This window comes from Drosophila nasuta, chromosome 2R, assembly GCF_023558535.2.
Source record: "Drosophila nasuta strain 15112-1781.00 chromosome 2R, ASM2355853v1, whole genome shotgun sequence".
Lineage (NCBI taxonomy): Eukaryota > Metazoa > Arthropoda > Insecta > Diptera > Drosophilidae > Drosophila > Drosophila nasuta.
In genome coordinates, this window is record NC_083456.1 from 10651729 (window position 1) to 10670081 (window position 18353).

Below are 18353 nucleotides of genomic sequence, written 5' to 3' on the forward strand. Positions count from 1 at the left end.
AATTTGACGAAAATATTTTTGTTTTATGGTTTTGCAACTTTTGGGTATTTTTTTTTTAAGTTATTTGATTATTTGGAATCATTTGTTGGTTGCTGTTATGTGAGGAATTTATTCAATATTTTCATTGTTTAATAACATAAATTTTAGATATTTAATATCTTAACATTTGCTCTTGTTTTATTTAATCATACTATTTAATTATGCATTGTTTTAAAATTAATTTATTTCCTTGCTGCGTTTTGTTATATTTCTAAATAATCTTCATTCTATAGTTTTGAAACTTTAGAAGAATTTTTGTGTCTGAAGTCTTTATTTACTTCCTAATCCACCCAAGCAAAGTTTCCGTCCTTGTCCAGCTTTGCAATGTGATTTATCACAGGCAGCTCGCTGTTGTTGGGCTTATAGGTGCCTTGATCTCTTGTCCATATTTCTCGTCGAGCACGCACTGACTTTACCCGGCGTCCAAAGACATTATCGAGCTCCTGGTGTTTCTCGCCGGCATTGGCCGATTTCAAATTGAATGCAATATCCGAATCCAGCTGTCGTTGCTCCAGTGTTCGCATTGGCGATGCCACCTTTTTATTATTGCCACTTACTTGCTCCAGATAGGATTGCCACTGCTGCAGCTTATCCTCGGCAGCGCGAAGTTGTTCAATGCTTCGCTCGTGCCCGGGATTAAGGCCAATGGGTTGAACGCCAGCAATCTCATTGAGATCAACCTTGATTGGGGCGAGAGCGGAAATAGCACGGGATAAACCTATTTGGGTGTGACGAATGCGATGCTCAGTTAGATCGGCGCCCAGCAACTCCTCATGCGGATCCATGCGTATGGGAATAACCTTATTGATCACGTAAAGAAGCAGAAAGGTGGAGCAAATACCCCAGCAGGCCAAGCAGAAGGCGGACAGCGTTTGAATGCCCAGCAGATACCATCCGCCGCCCTTGAACAGACCACTGCGTCCCTTCGTGGTGTCCATGGGCACCGGATTGTCGGCAAACAAGCCAACGGCAATAACACCCCAGATGCCACACACACCATGCACTGCACTGGCTCCCACTGGATCATCGACGCCCATCCGATCGAACAGCGGCATTGCCAGCACACAGAGCAGAGCTCCCATTGCACCAATAATGAGAGCCTCCCAGGCACGATACAAGAAACAGCCAGCAGTGATGGAAACCAGCGAACCCAAGATGCCATTGATCAGATCCATGATATCCATACGTCCATCGTGCCGCCAAAAGGAGTAGCTTTTAAATCCACAGTTTAAATTAAAGATCAATCTGTTTAAAGCTTAACTTGCACTTACATGGAACTCACGAATCCGCCGCCAAAGGAGCCCATCATGGTCATGACCGCTGCACGTGCCGCATACTGCCATTTAGCACCGCTGACACCGTAGGTGCTGCCCGAATTGAACGCCAGCCAGCCCCACCAGAGCACAAAGAGTCCCATGCACGCATTAACCGGATTGCCTAACGGCAATGGATCGTAGCCCTCGGCATAGCGGCCCAGTCGAGGTCCCAGCATGGCAGCCGAGGCAAACGATGCTGCGCCTCCTATAAGATGCACTGGACCACTACCAGCTATGTCCACGGCACCTAGATTATTGAGGAACCCATGCTCACCCCATACCCAGCCTGCGGGTATGCAATAGACTACCGTATTGAGCAGAGAGAAGACGCAGTATGCCTTGAAGTTGCAGCTGAAGAATGGGAAACTTATATTAAACTAAAGATACGTCTGGAACTTAAGTTAAATGTGGTCTTCTTGGTGATTGACCTCCAAATTTCGTGTCATTTAGTCTCATAGAAATAGTTATCGGGACCTTACCGTTCTGCCATGGCGCCGCTGACAATCGTTGTGGACGTAGTGGCAAATGATAGTTGAAAGAGAAAGGCTGCAAATATCTGTCCCATCAGTTCATCGCCAACGGGCGGATCGAGCAAAAAGTCACCAATAGCCATGAAGGGATTTGAAAGAGGTCCACGTCCAAAGCTCATGCCATAGCCAAAGAGCCAATAAGTAAATCCACCTAGCACAATGTCAATGACATTCTTCATCATAATGTTGACCTCATTTTTAATAGACACACAGCCGGATTCCAACATGCCAAAGCCAGTTTGCATTGTGAAGATTATGAACGACGAGGTCAGCACCCAATTGGTGTCCTCTACTGAAAGATCGTATAGTCCTGGTATGACATAGCTGCTATTCCGTGCCACACCCTTTAAGGCGGTCACTTGCGCGGCCGTCGAATTCCCTAGCTTTGACGGCATCTCTGAGATCCAACTTTACGTGTTTTATCGGTCGTAGTTACTCTAAAAATGAATCAAATTGCAATTGCCTGAATCTGAATGAAAACTTCAAAAACGTTACAAATTACCTGAATTTGATAGAAATGCAAGTTAATCGTTGGGAACAGACCAAGCGTCAATTATTTATCTGTTGCATTTGAATGTGCGTGTTGTTTACAACGAACCAGCTAATTATACCCTGTAATAATTGCAAGCACTCCAAGGGGTAAGCCTAATTGCTTAAAAGTAAAAATTATGTTAAACCTTTCTAAGAGGTGAACTGCAAACATATGTATGTACGTATGTATACTTACTGTGTCGTACCATAAATTTTATGTTTTCGTCTTATTGCAGGCTATTCTCCACTTCAGGCTTGCCGATACAAGTCCATTCTTAGCTATTCGCACTTGACATTGTCATCAAGCTAATGTTGTTGTTGTCGCTATTGCATGTCATGTGTAATTTGCAAAATAAATGAACATTAAACATTTGGCATTAAATTCAATTAGAAAATCTTGCGCAGCTATTGCAGCCTGATTTTACGAATATAATAGTCGCAAAGATTTCTGTATTTTTATTTGAAATATGTAGACTTTTCTATCATATTCGTGACGGATGCGTAACATTCAAAAAATTCAGCGCGGCAAACTCTTTTTATATCTTCAAAACCTCATTATTATTACTAACAATATGATAATGTTGAGCATGACATCTTACCATAAAAATCACAAGTGGTTTTAGCTTCCTTCAATTCAAAGTAATTAATTATCGAACAATCATATAACCATATATTATATGTACATATTTAAAAAATGTAACAGAAATTCCTCTGGCTTACGTTACGTTCTCTGAGTTTACGTCAAATCTGGTATTTTCTGTGTAGAGGACATTTGCATCGTAACTTAGCATATTTTATAGAGAGTTGAGGAGCGTCATTATATCTAAACGTATTTTTGTAAAGAAAGCCTGAACCGAAAGCGGGGGCGGTGGTTGCTCGAATATTTAAATAAAACAATACAACGTTGTTGAAGTCTTTTCATTTTGAATGAAAGAAAAAAAAACCGTTCAAAAGGACCCGCCTATTTATACGTGTTTTAAAAATATACCAATATACTAAACAAAGAAGTAACTATCGGGGTTGCTGTATTTTGGTATATCTCCTCGACATTGAACAAAAAACCTTAATTTACTTAATAAAATAAACTAGAATTATTCTATAATTATAAATTATTCAATTAAAATTAATTAGGTTTTTTAAATGTATTTATTTTGTAAAATTGAAATAAAAATCGATGCACCGATAGTGCTTTCGATGTTTCTCCACCTCAAGTGTTTTTAATATAACTTCGAACGGTCGCACAGATCAATTTTAGCACTAGTTGGTATTGCTCGAACGTTCGTTAAAAACCGTTGAAAGTATCAAATAAAATCAGTGTAACTAATAACAATTAAAAGTGAATTGTGCAGTGCAAAGTGCATATTAACGCCAGCAAAATGTATTTTTTGGCAGTGCTTGCGTTTATTGGGAATGCCAAAGGTAAAAATGAAATGCAGTGAAAAAATTGAAAAACTTTATACACACACAAGCTTATTTGGGAGCATATCCTTGCTGTGTTTTAAAGAGAGTAGCAATGTGAAATGTATATTTTTTTTTCATAATTCTAAGTATTTGGCATACATTTTATGGAAATATGTATTAAATAAGGATCTAAAAGGGACAATGCATGTTTTTTTTTCATCTAAAATCAGTTTGATATGCTGTTCTCTTTCTACAAATACATTAAATGGAATATGGTCCATGGCCACAGCAGAGTTTCACAATTTATGGGACACAGGGCACACACACACGCACACAACCATATACACTTGCGATGCGCTCTTTTGCTCAGCTAGCAACTCCTGCGAAAAGGGGGCATAATGGTTTTCAGCTGGGCACTGCGAAGGAAGTGGCGTGCAAAATTTTGCGTTGGTGCTGACTGCCCTTTCTCTCTCTCTCACTAATTCTCCCCGTCTCGTTTGCTCTTACGCTTGCTCTTTCACTCTTTCTATCGTTCTCTCTATATGTGTGGGTATACAAGCGTATGTATGTATGTGGGTGGTGAGTGTGTTGTATGCTGTTTATTTTCGCATGTGTATGTATACTTTGCTTATGTTTGGGTGTGTACGTTTGTATATATGTATGTATTGGGTTTGGGGCTGAATTGGGTGTGTGTGTGTGTATCGCAAAAATTTCACTTGGAAACTCGCATGAAAGGCATTATTTTTTTCTGTGTGTGTGTGTGTGTTGCTTTTGCGGAGGCGTAGAGCACGCTGCTGTTTGCCATTTTAGCTCGTGCGTTTCCTGCTCGTGTTTTTTGCTGCTTCGTCGGCTGGGCGCTCGCTGCATGTTATTGCAGCCAGGCAGAAGCCAGCCAGACCCAAATGTCCTTTTTCGTACGAAACGAAATGCTGGGGATATATTTGTGTTTAATTTGAATTTCCTTTTGCTGTTTAGCATTTAAATTATGTTGAAAATGTTATGCGTTTGCATTTAATTTCATTCAAGTGATAAATGTTATAGCCCCATGCGCTTGTAATGTGTGTGAGTGTTAGTGTATTTGTGTGTCTGGGTGTGCATGGGTACAGCACCTGCTGCATTTTGTGTATGTGTGTGTTAATGTTGGCACTTGTACAAAAAGGTAACTTTTAAATCAGCAGCACAACGAAAGTTGGTCAAGTGTGTCAAAATAAAGATTCGTATACATAACTATATATAGTATCTATGTACATATTTCTAATAAGTAGATATGTACTACGCTGTGCGCATCAATGTATGCTATGTTTTCTACTAAAAATCTGATCTCTGTTATTTGAACGGAATATGTTTTTATCGTTTATAATTTTCACATAATTGGCAAGTTAATCGATTGAAATGAATTGTGACGATTTTTATCCGATTTCAAACAGTTGGAAATATTCTTGAGTGTCGTTAACTGTAACACATTTTTTTTTATTAAATATATTCTTTTGAAAAGGTTTCAAAATACGACAATAGTTAAAATACATTTATTTTAATTTTCTTTTTAAAAATACTTTGCAATGTATATTTTTGGAGTAGATAAAAGTGTTGTCCCATATAAAATTATATATAATAAAATATAATTGTCATACTTCTAAAAACTATGTAAACTACAATTACGCTAAATCTTTTGGACTACAGATATCAACGCGGTGAGCTCCAGCCTCATACAAGGCGGACATTGCCGAGATTATAATGGCAAACTCTATGAAACTGGCATGCATTATATGCCAGGACCGGACTCGTGTCGTCTGTGCATCTGCGACAGCGGATTGCCCAAGCAATGCAAGATGGTGCTTTGCGAGGCGTTCAGCAAATGCAAATCCTTTCAGACCGTTGGCAGTGGCAATAATTGTTGCGAGGTCATCTGCCTGGACGATCAGTTTAGCGATGGCAGCACCGATTTTGGCATTTGACTGGTGGCCAGTGGCATCACGGCCACACTCTCGCTATCCTTGCTCTTCTTCCTGGTCAATCGACTGCGACAACGGAAAATGCGGGCACGTGAAAATCGCCAGAATGCCGAAGATCAGCGCAGCATTGTGGGAAGCATTGGGTAAGTTTTGAATTCATATTCAAATAAGTTTATAAACAACAAATTTACAATATTATTGGGAATTACAGCTACATTGCAGGCAACATGGGCTATATGGAGGGCAACTTGAGTGCCATGGATTATTCGTATGGCGGCGCCACTACTCATTATCCGCTTTGGAAGCCACCCAGTGGCTATTTTCCGCGAGGAGAGGCACCACCGCCCTATGAGGAAGCCGTAGCCATATCCCAGGCCGAGGCCTTAAGTGCCCAATGCACTGTGACTTTGCCCAATCATGCCCAGCGACAAACTGTGGCTAGCGTCAGTCAACAGCAGCAGCAGGTTCAACAGCAAATGCAGCAGCAGCATCTACAGCAACATACACTGCAATTGCATACACAACCGCAGCAACATGCGCATCCACACTCGGCGTATACGCAACAATTGGTACCCGTAACTGCAGCTCATCCATCACACGCCTCGCACGCTCATCAATTGAATGCTGCTGCAGCTGCGGCTGCTGCTGCCGCCGCCGCACAGTCCAATCAGTACACTCAGAGTACGACAAATTTAATCAACATCAATATCAATAGCGGCGGCGTAACCACAATTGCCACTGGGGAGAATCATCAGCCGCCCTACAGTCTACAGAGTGAGCAGCAGCAGCAGCAATTAACAATGGAGCAACATCAACAACAGCAACAACAACAACTTCAGCAACAACAGCAGCAGCAACAGCAACAACAATTGCAGGCTTCGGTTCCCAGCAATTCGATTTGTGTGCAAACATTGCCAACACCAAAGCCAAATGTCAGCAGCGAGTGCAGCTACAAAAACTGTCACTTAAACATCAGTGCCAGTGTCACAACTGCAGCAGCTGCCGCAAGCAGTGTTTCAAACTCGCTGGCCTATGCAGCAGCAAGACGCACGCCACGCGGCTCGCAGGAGTTGCTGCAACAGCAGCCACAACAGCAACAATATCTAACTGTTGCCGATGTCGAGATTAATGCGAGTGCCAGTGCAGCTAGCTATCATTCACTACCCGCCTCGGCTGAGCTGTTGGCAACACCTACTCATCACCTAACACAACAACAGCAGCAGCAACATCAACAACAGCAGCAACAGTTGCTGGCAGCCGCGTTATCCACGCCCGCGATTGACATGTTGCCACCCTTGGAGATAGCCACCATAGCAGCAGCAGCGCCAGCGTGCAGCACAGCGGATTCAGTTACACAAACACTGCCAATGCCACTACATGCTGCTCTGAAGTCACAGCAACAACAGCAGCAGCAGCAACATGGCAGCAAAACGCCATCAAGCTCGCGTCGCTATCATCGCACCATTCCGCGCTACTTTGCCGTCGCCGATCCACTGCAAGTGGTGAGTGTGAAGCCCAAGCCCAGCTCCAGCGCCAGCAGCAGCAGTGAAGCGGCGTCCAGCAGCAAGATCAGCAAGAAGCCCATGTGCCAGTGTCCCATACAGCATGTGCCCATGTCCTACATGGGCAGCAATGCCAATGCCAATGCAAATGCCTTCCTCAGCGGCGCGGGCAAACTGTTTGCCGGCAGCAATGCTTGCGCTTTGTCACCCAGTGCTGGAGCACGTCATGCCGCCACTTTGGCCTATGGTCAACGTGCCAAATCTGCCAGTAATCTGCAGCAGCAACAACATGGCCAAGAGTTGATTAGTTCTGGCAGTAGTAGCTCGAGGAACCCTTGCAGCCATGAGCCTAAAATAGCGACAATCTCAAAACAGGTGGGCGATGAGTTGCAGCCACATCCATCGCATGCTGCGGGCAGTGTCTCCTCTATAATACCGCCGCCACCATTGCAGCATCACGACGATGTCAGTGCGCCACCCATTGTACTGGGTCGTGTCCAGAAACGTTCATCATCGAGCAGCTCTAGCAATGCCGTTGATCGCGTGCGCAGCTCCAGCAGCAGCGCGGGACGCAGTGCATCGAGCAGCTCCAATGGTGCTGCTGCTGCTCAAGCTGGTGTCGATGCGCTATCCAGCGTCTATTTGAATCGAAAGGTGAGTTCGAAATGTAAGTAATCCCATTGCAAGAGCATACTGTCCATTCTCTCGATCTTTCATTGAATGCTCGAAGTAAAGTAAAAATTTAATCAATGCAGCTCTTTTAATAATGAAACATGATGAGTTTTTTTTATTAATATTTTCGAATGAAAAGTGACTTAATTAAACAGAACTTTATCTACAAATTGGCGCACATTGTTTAATAAACAATTTTGTGTATATTATAATACAAATTAATTGCTATGCCTTAGAAAACTTGATTCAAGATTGATTTTGTTTTTTGTTTATAATTTGCACGAAACTATTGGCAACAACCCAGCAAATCATTATAAACAGTAAAGTAAATTATGTTCCTTTTGTAATCCCAATGTTGGTATTTGCAGGTTGATGCTTACTTGAGCTTGACACAGAAACAACAGCAACATTTCTATAACCAACAACAAGAGTCGCATGCGCAACAAGCAAACGATCAAAGCAATCCAACATTACCACCGAAACTCTACAAAAGCCTAACGAATTTAAAAACAGCCACAACTACAGCGCCAGCAGCTGCAACTGCCACAGCAACAGCTATAAGTGGCAGCAGCAGCAACAACAACAACAGCGCTGTCGCCACAATTTATACACTGAGCAAGTCGACAAATAGCAGCGTGCATCATCAACAGCGAAAGGAACAAACGCCCACATTAACACTGCCTCCAGCTAGTCCTTCCGCCAGCTGCAGCGAGAAGTCGAGCGGTAAAATCAATTCGAGCACCTTCTATCCGTTGGCCAACAATCATGTTACCTACACGCTGCCCAAGCACATTAGCGGCAAGATATCGCTGAATAGCACCATCAATAGCGTGGTCAGCAAGGTGCCTTCGGTGATTAGTATTCCGCCGCTGGAGAACAACAATGAAAAGGCATCGGCAATTAGCAAGAGCACAACACTGCCAAAGATATTGCGCGTGAAGCGTGACAGCGATAAAACAAGCATAACCCCATCATCAACATCAACAACGACAACTGCAAGTTCAACTGCCGCACCGAGCAGTAGCATGGCCATTGCACATTGTCAGATGCCTAGCTATCCAAAGCTCCAGAGCGGACGCGGTGGCACTCCAAGCAAGCAGCTGCCGGTGTGTACCACATCGAAGAACTGTTTGAATCCAAATGAGCATTTCTTGCCCAACGACACCAGCTTGGATGATGATTATCTCAGCGAATGTGAGAATTGCAAAATTGCGCAGAGTGCCAAATACTATCTGGATGCTGAGCTAAGTGGCAGTGGCGCCACAACATCAACGCCGCAGGAGACAATGACGCTGCAACGTAAATCTCTGGAGGAGACCAAAGAAGAGCCGCATGACAGCTATTATCGCAGTTCGCACACATTGCCCAGCAATGCCAAAAAGCATGGGTAATTATTTTATATGAAGGTCATCACATACTAAATGATTATTATTTACGTATTTTATTTATTGTACAGAGTCAGCAAAAACAATAATCGAGAGGCGTGGCAGTTTTCAACGATACCAGCCGCTAGTTCATCGGATGAGGATGTTAACGAATGAGATTTAAGCCATTTTCTTTAAGATGCCAAACACCAATACCCAAAACGCCAAATTGTGCATCCTAAAGAAAACGTAGGCTTCAATTTAATGACAACAAATTAAAATACAAAAAGGCAAAACAAATGTATTCATCACAACAAACGAGTTACGTTTTGAAATCAAGTAATTAAACAAAATACGGGAATATTTCGTGTATTGTAAAAATGTTAAGAATTGCTCCAATGAATATATGTGTTACAATATATAGTATTTATGTAGATATTAGATATGATTAACATTGGCATTGGCATGTAAAAATTGCTTATTTCTCCACATGTATATGTATATTTGTATCTTTGTAAGTGAAATTGTTGCAAAACGAAAAATGAAAAAATAGTCAAATTGTTAAAGATTATTGTATGTTTAGTGTAAAGAAGAAAACCTTTAAATAACAAACTCGATCTCCCCTGGATGATAAGAATTAAAATTTGCATTATTGTAGTTGGATATTGTCGTTCCACTTGAGGAGTATTAGTATGTACATATATAATTGTAGATTAACCAAATCAAATCAAGTATTAGAAGTAAATAAAAAACTCCAATTTTGCCAATGTTGCTATGTATTATCAATAAATTACAAACATAAGTGCAAGTAGAGCAGAAAGTATCCCATTTCTTGTAGGTTAACTACAGATTCATTCCCAGTTCATTCCATACATACAGATTGCACAATGAAAGATAGATAATTATTATACACAGTATTTAAATGTAAATGTGAAATTCTACAACTAGATTATTTACATCAACCAAAGATTCAGTGTTTGTGTATTACAAAGCATACACAAGGACAACCAACAGCACTTTGAGGTGTTCAATGTATTGTACTTTATGTACATAAACAGTATTGGTAGATATTAGTAGATTGATTACTTGTTATATGAATGTAATATATAAAAATGTATGTATGAATCATAAAATTCTTCTAATTGTGTTTTATGATAATCAACTCCATTCCATTTAATTTATTAGAAGACATCTATTGATAATACCACACAGACTTATGACAAATATTCAAAATTGTTGTACACATATATGGACGAATCGAATCTGTCTTTAGAGCAAGTCCAGCATTTTTATCTTGTAAGTAACGCATACATATTCAAATGTAACCACAACCTAGTTACAATGAAAATGTACTTAATTAAATAAGTAGATATTGTATTGTATACAAATATGTAATTCAAATCGAGAAAGCGACTCTCCAAACAGCAGCTTCATTGTTGGACTGTCCAATTGTTGCTGACGCAAAAGTTGCTTCCTTAATGAAGCGATTGTATTTGCAAACCTATTTGCATTGCAAACTAATGCTATATTCAGACTGTGGAGTTTTGAGTTCTGAACTTCACACATAGGAAAGGCAAAAGATAAGGAAATGCAACGCAAACCGCTAATTAACAGCTATATAAAATTATTTCAGATTATTGCTCATTTTAATTTAAATTTTTGTTGTAATCGAGCTTATTATCTGACACTATGTGGAATGCACAATCGGGATTGAGCGAAAAGTTCCTTAGTTTCCTACTATATTTCATATACTCGTTAACTGTGCATTCCATTGAATCCTGCTCAAAACTTAATTGTGTTCAAAAATCGCTCAAATATATAGGATATATAAATGAATTTCAATTTCAATTTATTTAAAGTGTGTTCAACGAAACTACAAAAAATATTTCTCTGTTTACTCAACGGATGGAATGAAAATCAATCTTAACTCTGACCGAAAAATATGGACGAAGAGTATGACATGATGAAAAGAATTAAATGTAATATTACTCAAACTCAATAGTATTAAATTAAAGTTTCCAGCAATTAAAAAAACATAAACACAACGTATGTATGTGAATCGCGACTAAGTACGAATTTTTATTAATTAAGCTAATTAAAATTGAATTAATTTCAGTAAAAACAATACCAAAGCTAAAACAAAATATACATAAACAGTAGTTTAAAATAAAATTAGTGTGCACTAGGAAATAAATCAAATCGATACAAAAATTTAAAAAAATGAATGAGAAAAAATACTAAAAAAAAGAAATGTTTCAAAATATGTAATTTAAAATAAAAAGTAATAAACGATAATGATGATGTCATGTTTCAAAAACGATAATGTGAAATTTGTAATAATAATGCTTAAACAAATAAAAAGGTCTATAATGAAAACGTTGACTGACTAATTGATTGTTGATAATCACTTGCCCCAACAACGTATATCTTCTCTACTTTCATTATCCTTTGTCCAACCCAAAGATAAAAACATTTATTGTTAGTTTAATTATAAAAATGCATACCATTTTATACGTTTGTTTGTTTGTTTTTGTATTTAAATCATAAAAACAATTTTACGATGTATCAGAGTTGTTTTGTTTTTGTTTCGTTTTATATAATATGTATGGTATAACCTATTAGTTTCTCATATGCTTGGATTTGCTATTTATACATAACATTTCCCCAGCATAAATCATTTATATACATACAAAAATTAAATAATTTAAGGTATGTATGCATAAATTTTCAATAGTTTTGTTTCTGTTTCTTAATTGTTTGTTTGCTTTTGCTATCAACGGACGTGAAGGAGGACGACGACGCAGGATTTAGAAATGAAGATACGGTGCTGGCGAAGAACAAAATCTGCTGCAATTGGCCAAATGCAATATGTGCCAATTGTGATAATTTTGTGTATTAAACATACACACACACACACACTTGAAGATACGCCTAATTTGTAGATGATTTCGCAGCGTGTCTCGGTTAAACGGTCGTTGTTGATTTCTTTTTACTTCTTCGATGGTTGACTATCTAATACAGGTGTAATTGTCTTGCCGCCAAAGATCTGTCCCCAACCAATCAAACTGGAAAAGGAAAACAGCATTTTAGTTGTGCTAAAATGAAAAAGCCACAAGAGATTTGCGAAAAATTCTTACCGCCAATGGTTCTCTACACGTCTGCTGAGCGCAATCTTTTCGCCCTTCTCCGTGCACACGGGCGTTGTGAGCACAATCTTGGCCAAATCACCCTTTGTGGCCGAGATGCGGCCGCCAGTGCTGAGCGACCCAATGTTGACCAGCAAGATTTCGTTACGCTGAAGCTTCTCTACACGTGCGCCCTTCTTATCGCCATCGGTGCGCACGCCGAGCAGTCGACGTAAGAGGTAATATGAAATTTCCAGCTCTATGTAAATGTCAGGCAAGTGACCAACAGCACCAAGCACTTGACCCACCAGACGATCGGCACGACAGAGAGTTGGGTCAATTTTGGTGCCCACACCAATCAAACCACCGGGAACGGCATATTGCAGTTCATTTTGTTCTGCAAAGAGCGAAACGATGCGCGAGAAAATGGGACGGCAAGTGATGTTGCCATCGCTGTCCTTTGTCACGACACCAGGACGCACCTCGATCTCTTGGCCAACCTTGAGCACACCGCTCAATATGGAGCCGCCGGCAACACCGCCTTTGAGATCCTGCACTTCACAGCCAGGTTTGTTCACATCGAATGATCGAATGACAATTAGACGAGGCGGCGCATTAAAGTCACGTTGCGGCACAGGAATCTTGTTCACAATGTACTCGCACAGCACATCGATGTTGTACTTCAGCTGAGCCGAAATTGGAATAATCGGTGCGCCCTCAGCGACGGTGCCCTGCACAAACTTTGTGATTTCTTCGTATTGCTCCTTTGCCTGACTCTCCTTAACCAAATCGATTTTGTTTTGCAAAATCAAAATCTGTTTCAGCTTCATAATTTCAATGGCAGCCAAATGCTCAGAGGTTTGTGGTTGCGGGCACGATTCGTTGCCTGTCATAAAAATGTACGGTAAGCCATAATTAGTTACATACACAATCAACTTACAGCAATTTTACTCACCAGCAATTAGCAGGAGCGCAGCATCCATGACAGCGGCACCGTTCAACATAGTTGCCATAAGAATGTCGTGACCGGGGCAATCCACAAAGCTGACGTGACGCACCAATCGGAAGCGTCCAGAGCAGGCAGGACGTGCGCATGGCATGCTGTCATCCTTGCTGGAGCCATCCGACACAAAGCTGGCCGGTCGTGGGCACTTGGGATTGTCGCACTTGTAGATTTTGGCATTGGCATAACCTGTAAACATTTTTGAAAGACGTATGACAAAATAAATACATGAAAATTCAACATAAAACCCAATATTAAACATAAATATATGCTAATACTACAATCAAATCATAATTAATTTACTATAAAAAGGAAAAAAAAAACAAATTTTGTTTTGTATATTTAATAAGTGTATAATTTGCTTGTACATTCTGTATATTTAATAAGTGTTTAATTTGCTTGTACATATAATAACTTAAGAATTGCAAATATAATAAAATATGTTATGCAAAATTATATGCTTCAAGAATAACATGATTGCTGTCTTCATTTGCCCCATATTAACAAAATTATAACATTTATATTTTATCATTTGCATGATTTTAATGAATAATCGTAAACATCTTAACGCTATGTGATTGAAATGTTGTATAATGTCTAATTAAACGCGATGTGTAATACTAATTGTATAAGTAAGAAAAAAATTGTCATAAGAAGTAATTGATCCATGCAAATGCAATTATTAACAATTAAAAAAAATCTATAAATAAAAAAGAGTTCTTACTTCGCCTCGTCATATTTTTTTTTAGTTAAGAGAGTTGACGAACAAAGCTATAAAAAAAATGAATGCTCTAATTCTATTTTCTGTTGTCTTAAAGTCGCCTTGAAATTGAATGAATAATTTGCAGTTTTACGGTGGTTTGTTTTAAATGGCTGAATGCGAAGACGCTAGAAGAGAACCTTGCGGCAATTATTGGCGCCACAGCGACACTCGACACGCGTTGCCGTCGACAGATTCTCGTAGGGCACAGCTTCGTTATCAGCACGAATGTAATCAAAGCTCAGTTCCTCGCCAGCCTTAATGTAACGCAACGTGAAGAAAACTAAGTGTGGCATGGCAACATTTAGATGATCAATCCAGCAGGGGAAAACAGCCAAATTAGGGTCGCACGAATGATTGATAAAATGCGATATGTTGCCATAATTGGCCGCATCAATCGTGTACTCGCTCTCTGCTGTCGTATTATAGTCCAGATCAAATAAATAAGTTCGACCTCTGTCATCGTAGATTTTGCCTCGCTCATTCGCCTCATCGGTGGTAATAATCTCGCCCACATACTCGCAAACGTATTCGCCCTTGCGCAATGCATGCGGCGTACGAACGCCCCAGCCACATCCGTTACTAGTTTTGTACAACTCCAGTGCATGCTTGCGTCCATGTTGGACCAGGCGATTTGAGCAACTGTCATCGCAGCTGCAGCGACTGTTGCACTCAAAAATGGCACTGCCTTGGGGCAAACGCAAGCGTCGTGTGGTACGATCATAGGCAAACAGTTCGCCAGCCAGACGAGCACAACAGCGACTCGAGGCGCTGCATTCGCTATTATTATTATGGCAACTGCAGCCGAATACTTCAGTTTCTGGCTTGGGGACAGACTCGCTGAGTATGTTGCGTTTGATATAGACAAAACTTTCATCGATGTCATCCAAATCGCTGTTGTTGATCACACGTATTGGCGGCGATGGTTGCTCCACACTGTTCATGTGTTCCTCGAATTGAGCCAACTTCTTTAATTGTGTTTGCCGCTGGTAGTAACAACGTTGCATTTGCATCCGCAGCAAAGCACGCTCCTCGATTCGACCCCGTTCCACTTGACTGCGACTTCCCGCAGCTTTGTACTGTGCCAGCAATATCAAGTCCAGCTGCAGTGGCAAGGCTTCAAAGTTATCCAGGGTTTTCATGACAGTGCTGTTCAAGACGAGTGGCGGCGCATCGGTTAGCTGTGCCTCCAACCGATTGCTGATCGCTGAGATATAGGACTTATAGAACTCCAACTGAATCTCCACAAAATGCTCCAGCTGTACACATTTTGAGATATTGTTGTAGCTTTCCCAGGTGTTCTGGCTACTGTCATAGCCCAGCCATTTGACAAAGAAGACGGGCTCAAATTTCCGAACCTCAACGCATTCTACGCGCTCCACTACGTACTCGCCCTTCGGCTTCTTTAACACTGCGAGCGGCATTCCCGCATTATCCTTGATGACTTTAAGTGCTGGTGAAGATGACACCTCACTGTGGTAGTTGTTCTCATTGCTGCTATTGCTCTTGCCGCTACTGCGTCGTCGCTTTACGGCAGTAACGCTCAATTGCGTTGTTTTGGCTTTAGGTGCCACCGTTGCAGTTGAAACGCTGGATGTAATCTGCAGCTGCAACTGCAGCGTATCCGGTTCGTCAGCACCAAAAATGCTGCCATAGCCGCTGCTATGGCTGGGACTGAGCGAGCTCTGGCTGTGGCTTCGGGATGAGCGCGTGAAATATGTAAATAGACTATTGGCTGACGGCTGATCCTGCCTCTGCTCCTGACTCTGCTGACGTCGTCGCCGTCGCTTAGCGAGACGCGTTATCACTTGATGCTGCTGCAATTCATATTGCCTGCGCAGCTTCTTGGAGTGCAAAAGTTTTTTTATTTTTGAATCGCTTAAGCGTTCTGCAAATGACAATTTTTTGTTTGGGTTTGTTTTTGGTTATTTTTTACGCGCGTCGTTGGGCAAACGATAAAACGAAAAAAGAAGAAAAAGATTGGCTTAATTAATTAAATTGCTGGATTATCAAAAACAAAAAACAAACAAGAAAAAAACAAATACAATTCGCAAAAAGCTCTAAGAAAGTTAACTAAAGAGAAAAACAGTGTGCGAAATACAACAGAAAAAAACTAAACAAATTCAATCTCTAATCTAAGCTAACTACAAAGGCGACGACACGGTGTTTATTGTGTTTGGTTGTGGAGTTGTGTGTAGGCTAATCCAGCAATTTAAATTATTATTACAAGAGAAATTATACTTGATTGATTATTAATCATTTACAGAACGCTCAAACCCGACGGGAGTCTTAAAACTAAAAGCGCAAATCACAAGAAAAAATAGTGTAGGCAAGGCGAAGAAACTTACGAGAACTTAGGAAATATACAATTATTTAATGGATTATTGTATGGTACGGTTTTAAAATACACTTTGTTTTTTTGACTGCCGGTTTCTTTTTTTTTGTATTTACAAAAGCTATGTTTTATAATACTAAATATTGTGTTTTCCAAATCTTGCAAATTACTTCGAATTCAAAATGTGCCGTCGTCAGTAGAAAGTTATTTTTTTGTTGTCTTCTGATAAAAAATTAATAATATTAAACAAGCTAGGAAAACGCAAATTATAGTTGAAAAATACACTAATTTTGCCTAATTTAGCCTTTTTGTATAAATTTTACTTAGTAACTAGTAGATATTGTATGTCAAAAACTCTAGAATAATATTCTAGACACTTTATTATTCCTCTTATATACTATACTAAATATGCAAATACTATAGACACGATTCACTTACCCAGCTTAATTGTAATGTTTCGTTCCAGCTCATTCTTAAAGCGGACAGTCTGCACACCAGATATAGCCTTAACAACAGTCGATTTACCGTGCGCTACATGACCGATTGTTCCTATGTTGATTGTTGCCTGTCGTGAGATTACTTCGGGCGACAGAGGCGTTAGATTGCTGACTTCCTGCAAAAGAGAGGCAATCCAGGAAATGCAAGACAATTTAGCAATTGCAAAAAATTCAATTTTATCCTTATCCTAGTAATATGTTTGTCCTCTCTTGAACTTTCGCAAAACACGCCCTAACCGCCCCAACAAACATATTCATACATATGTATGTATATACACACCCGTCTACTCACATACATACACACGCACACAGGCAGCTGTACGTATGCATTTTGTATGTGACGTGAGTATGCGTAGAAAAAGCCGTACATTTTGAGGTTAGAATCAACTGAATATTGCATCAGATATTGTAGCAACAGTTGAGCCGCTGCACATATCTAACATATTTCACAAACTTCTTAGAAATTCCCAGCATATTTCAAACATCTGCCAAACATTACAAATGGCGGAAAACCCTACGAATGCTAGCCAAATTAACGCAACTAACGCCACGTGCTGCATTCTTCAATGGTGTCGTCGCTTTGCTCATCCCCAAACAACAACAGCAACATAATATTTATGTTGTTTGCAATTGCAATACATAAATATTATTGTTTTTTGCTACCTCTGCAACAAATGCTTTTTTTCATATAGAAATGGCCGCTATTTGAAGCGTTGCCCCTGTTGTTTTTGTAAGCAAAAAGTAGACCGAACGAACCAAAAAGACGCGTACGTTGTCAACGATTTGTGAGGGGAGAGTTCGCACTTTTGATCAATCGTATTATTCACTCACCAAATTGCTAAGATCCTGCTTTTGCAAATTTGTGTTCACGTTGACTTGAGCTTCAGCCGTGGCCATGTTTTTAATGTTTTAAAAAACGCTTGCTATACAAAATTATAAAATGAATCGGCCAGCTCGTTTACACCTCGACATTAAATATTGTCCGCGCGTGTTGTAAAGGACCGAAACCTTCTTGTAATTTGTGAAGTGCTGCAAAACTGTCGAACAGTTCATGAATTTGTTCAATCGATTAACAAACGAGTTCCAAAATGGAACTAACTTCAATATCGAAATTCAGTAGAATATATAATTGAATGTTAATCAAATTATATTTAAAATCTATATTTACAAAACAGAATAATTTTAATTACACATTTTTGGTTCTAAATTATTAATAATATAACATGGGGAAATAAACAAATTTCAGACATAATTTTAATTTTGTTTAGTATGTTTTACTATTTAGACGTGATTTAATCTGGTATAATTTGCAACTTGTCAATTTAA

General features: G+C 39.9%; 4 protein-coding genes across 5 annotated transcripts; 2 read left to right on the top strand and 2 right to left on the bottom strand.

Moving 5' to 3' along the window:
- Nucleotides 1-150: 150 nt before the first annotated feature.
- On the bottom strand, nt 151-2887 carry LOC132786417 (putative ammonium transporter 2). Its single transcript, XM_060792935.1, has 5 exons — nt 2613-2887; nt 2388-2537; nt 1835-2322; nt 1311-1706; nt 151-1251 (listed from the first exon to the last, which is right to left on the bottom strand). Exons 3-5 carry the CDS (start codon nt 2278-2280, stop codon nt 321-323), a joined length of 1773 nt encoding a protein of 590 aa, XP_060648918.1. The 5' UTR covers nt 2281-2322; nt 2388-2537; nt 2613-2887; the 3' UTR covers nt 151-320.
- Nucleotides 2888-3664: 777 nt separating this feature from the next.
- LOC132784301 (uncharacterized) lies at nt 3665-5772 on the top strand. Its single transcript, XM_060789827.1, has 2 exons — nt 3665-3835; nt 5498-5772. Exons 1-2 carry the CDS (start codon nt 3793-3795, stop codon nt 5770-5772), a joined length of 318 nt encoding a protein of 105 aa, XP_060645810.1. The 5' UTR covers nt 3665-3792.
- Nucleotides 5773-5777: 5 nt separating this feature from the next.
- LOC132784299 (box A-binding factor-like) lies at nt 5778-12110 on the top strand. Its single transcript, XM_060789823.1, has 4 exons — nt 5778-5912; nt 5981-7925; nt 8312-9330; nt 9400-12110. Exons 1-4 carry the CDS (start codon nt 5851-5853, stop codon nt 9482-9484), a joined length of 3111 nt encoding a protein of 1036 aa, XP_060645806.1. The 5' UTR covers nt 5778-5850; the 3' UTR covers nt 9485-12110.
- LOC132784300 (eukaryotic translation initiation factor 2 subunit 3) lies at nt 11822-18063 on the bottom strand. 2 transcript variants are annotated; one of them, XM_060789825.1, is made up of 5 exons: nt 17859-18036; nt 16969-17143; nt 13388-13624; nt 12445-13318; nt 11822-12372 (listed from the first exon to the last, which is right to left on the bottom strand). In XM_060789825.1, the coding sequence occupies exons 1-5, from the start codon at nt 17922-17924 to the stop codon at nt 12297-12299; spliced, it is 1428 nt and encodes a 475-aa protein (XP_060645808.1). In that variant the 5' UTR covers nt 17925-18036; the 3' UTR covers nt 11822-12296. The 2 variants fall into 2 exon arrangements, with proteins under 2 accessions (XP_060645808.1, XP_060645809.1); XM_060789826.1 differs by lacking the exons at nt 11822-12372; nt 12445-13318; nt 13388-13624 and adding an exon at nt 13805-16083 and having other exon boundaries at nt 17859-18063.
- Between the last annotated feature and the right edge of the window lie 290 nt (nt 18064-18353).

Bases quoted from the DNA above. Each gene is read 5' to 3' on its own strand.
- LOC132784299 (XM_060789823.1), top strand. From the start codon at position 5,851: ATGCGGGCACGTGAAAATCGCCAGAATGCCGAAGATCAGCGCAGCATT. The intron at 7,926-8,311 runs GTGAGTTCGAAA...TGGTATTTGCAG, and splicing joins GCGTCTATTTGAATCGAAAG to GTTGATGCTTACTTGAGCTT. The intron at 9,331-9,399 runs GTAATTATTTTA...TTTATTGTACAG, and splicing joins AGCAATGCCAAAAAGCATGG to AGTCAGCAAAAACAATAATC.
- LOC132786417 (XM_060792935.1), bottom strand. From the start codon at position 2,280: ATGCCGTCAAAGCTAGGGAATTCGACGGCCGCGCAAGTGACCGCCTTA. The intron at 1,707-1,834 runs GTAAGGTCCCGA...CCCATTCTTCAG, and splicing joins AGCGGCGCCATGGCAGAACG to CTGCAACTTCAAGGCATACT. The intron at 1,252-1,310 runs GTAAGTGCAAGT...TGGATTTAAAAG, and splicing joins GGCGGATTCGTGAGTTCCAT to CTACTCCTTTTGGCGGCACG.
- LOC132784301 (XM_060789827.1), top strand. From the start codon at position 3,793: ATGTATTTTTTGGCAGTGCTTGCGTTTATTGGGAATGCCAAAG. The intron at 3,836-5,497 runs GTAAAAATGAAA...TTTGGACTACAG, and splicing joins GTTTATTGGGAATGCCAAAG to ATATCAACGCGGTGAGCTCC.
- LOC132784300 (XM_060789826.1), bottom strand. From the start codon at position 17,924: ATGGCCACGGCTGAAGCTCAAGTCAACGTGAACACAAATTTGCAAAAG. The intron at 17,144-17,858 runs GTGAGTGAATAA...TCTCTTTTGCAG, and splicing joins AGCAGGATCTTAGCAATTTG to GAAGTCAGCAATCTAACGCC. The intron at 16,084-16,968 runs GTAAGTGAATCG...TGTCATTTGCAG, and splicing joins AAACATTACAATTAAGCTGG to AACGCTTAAGCGATTCAAAA.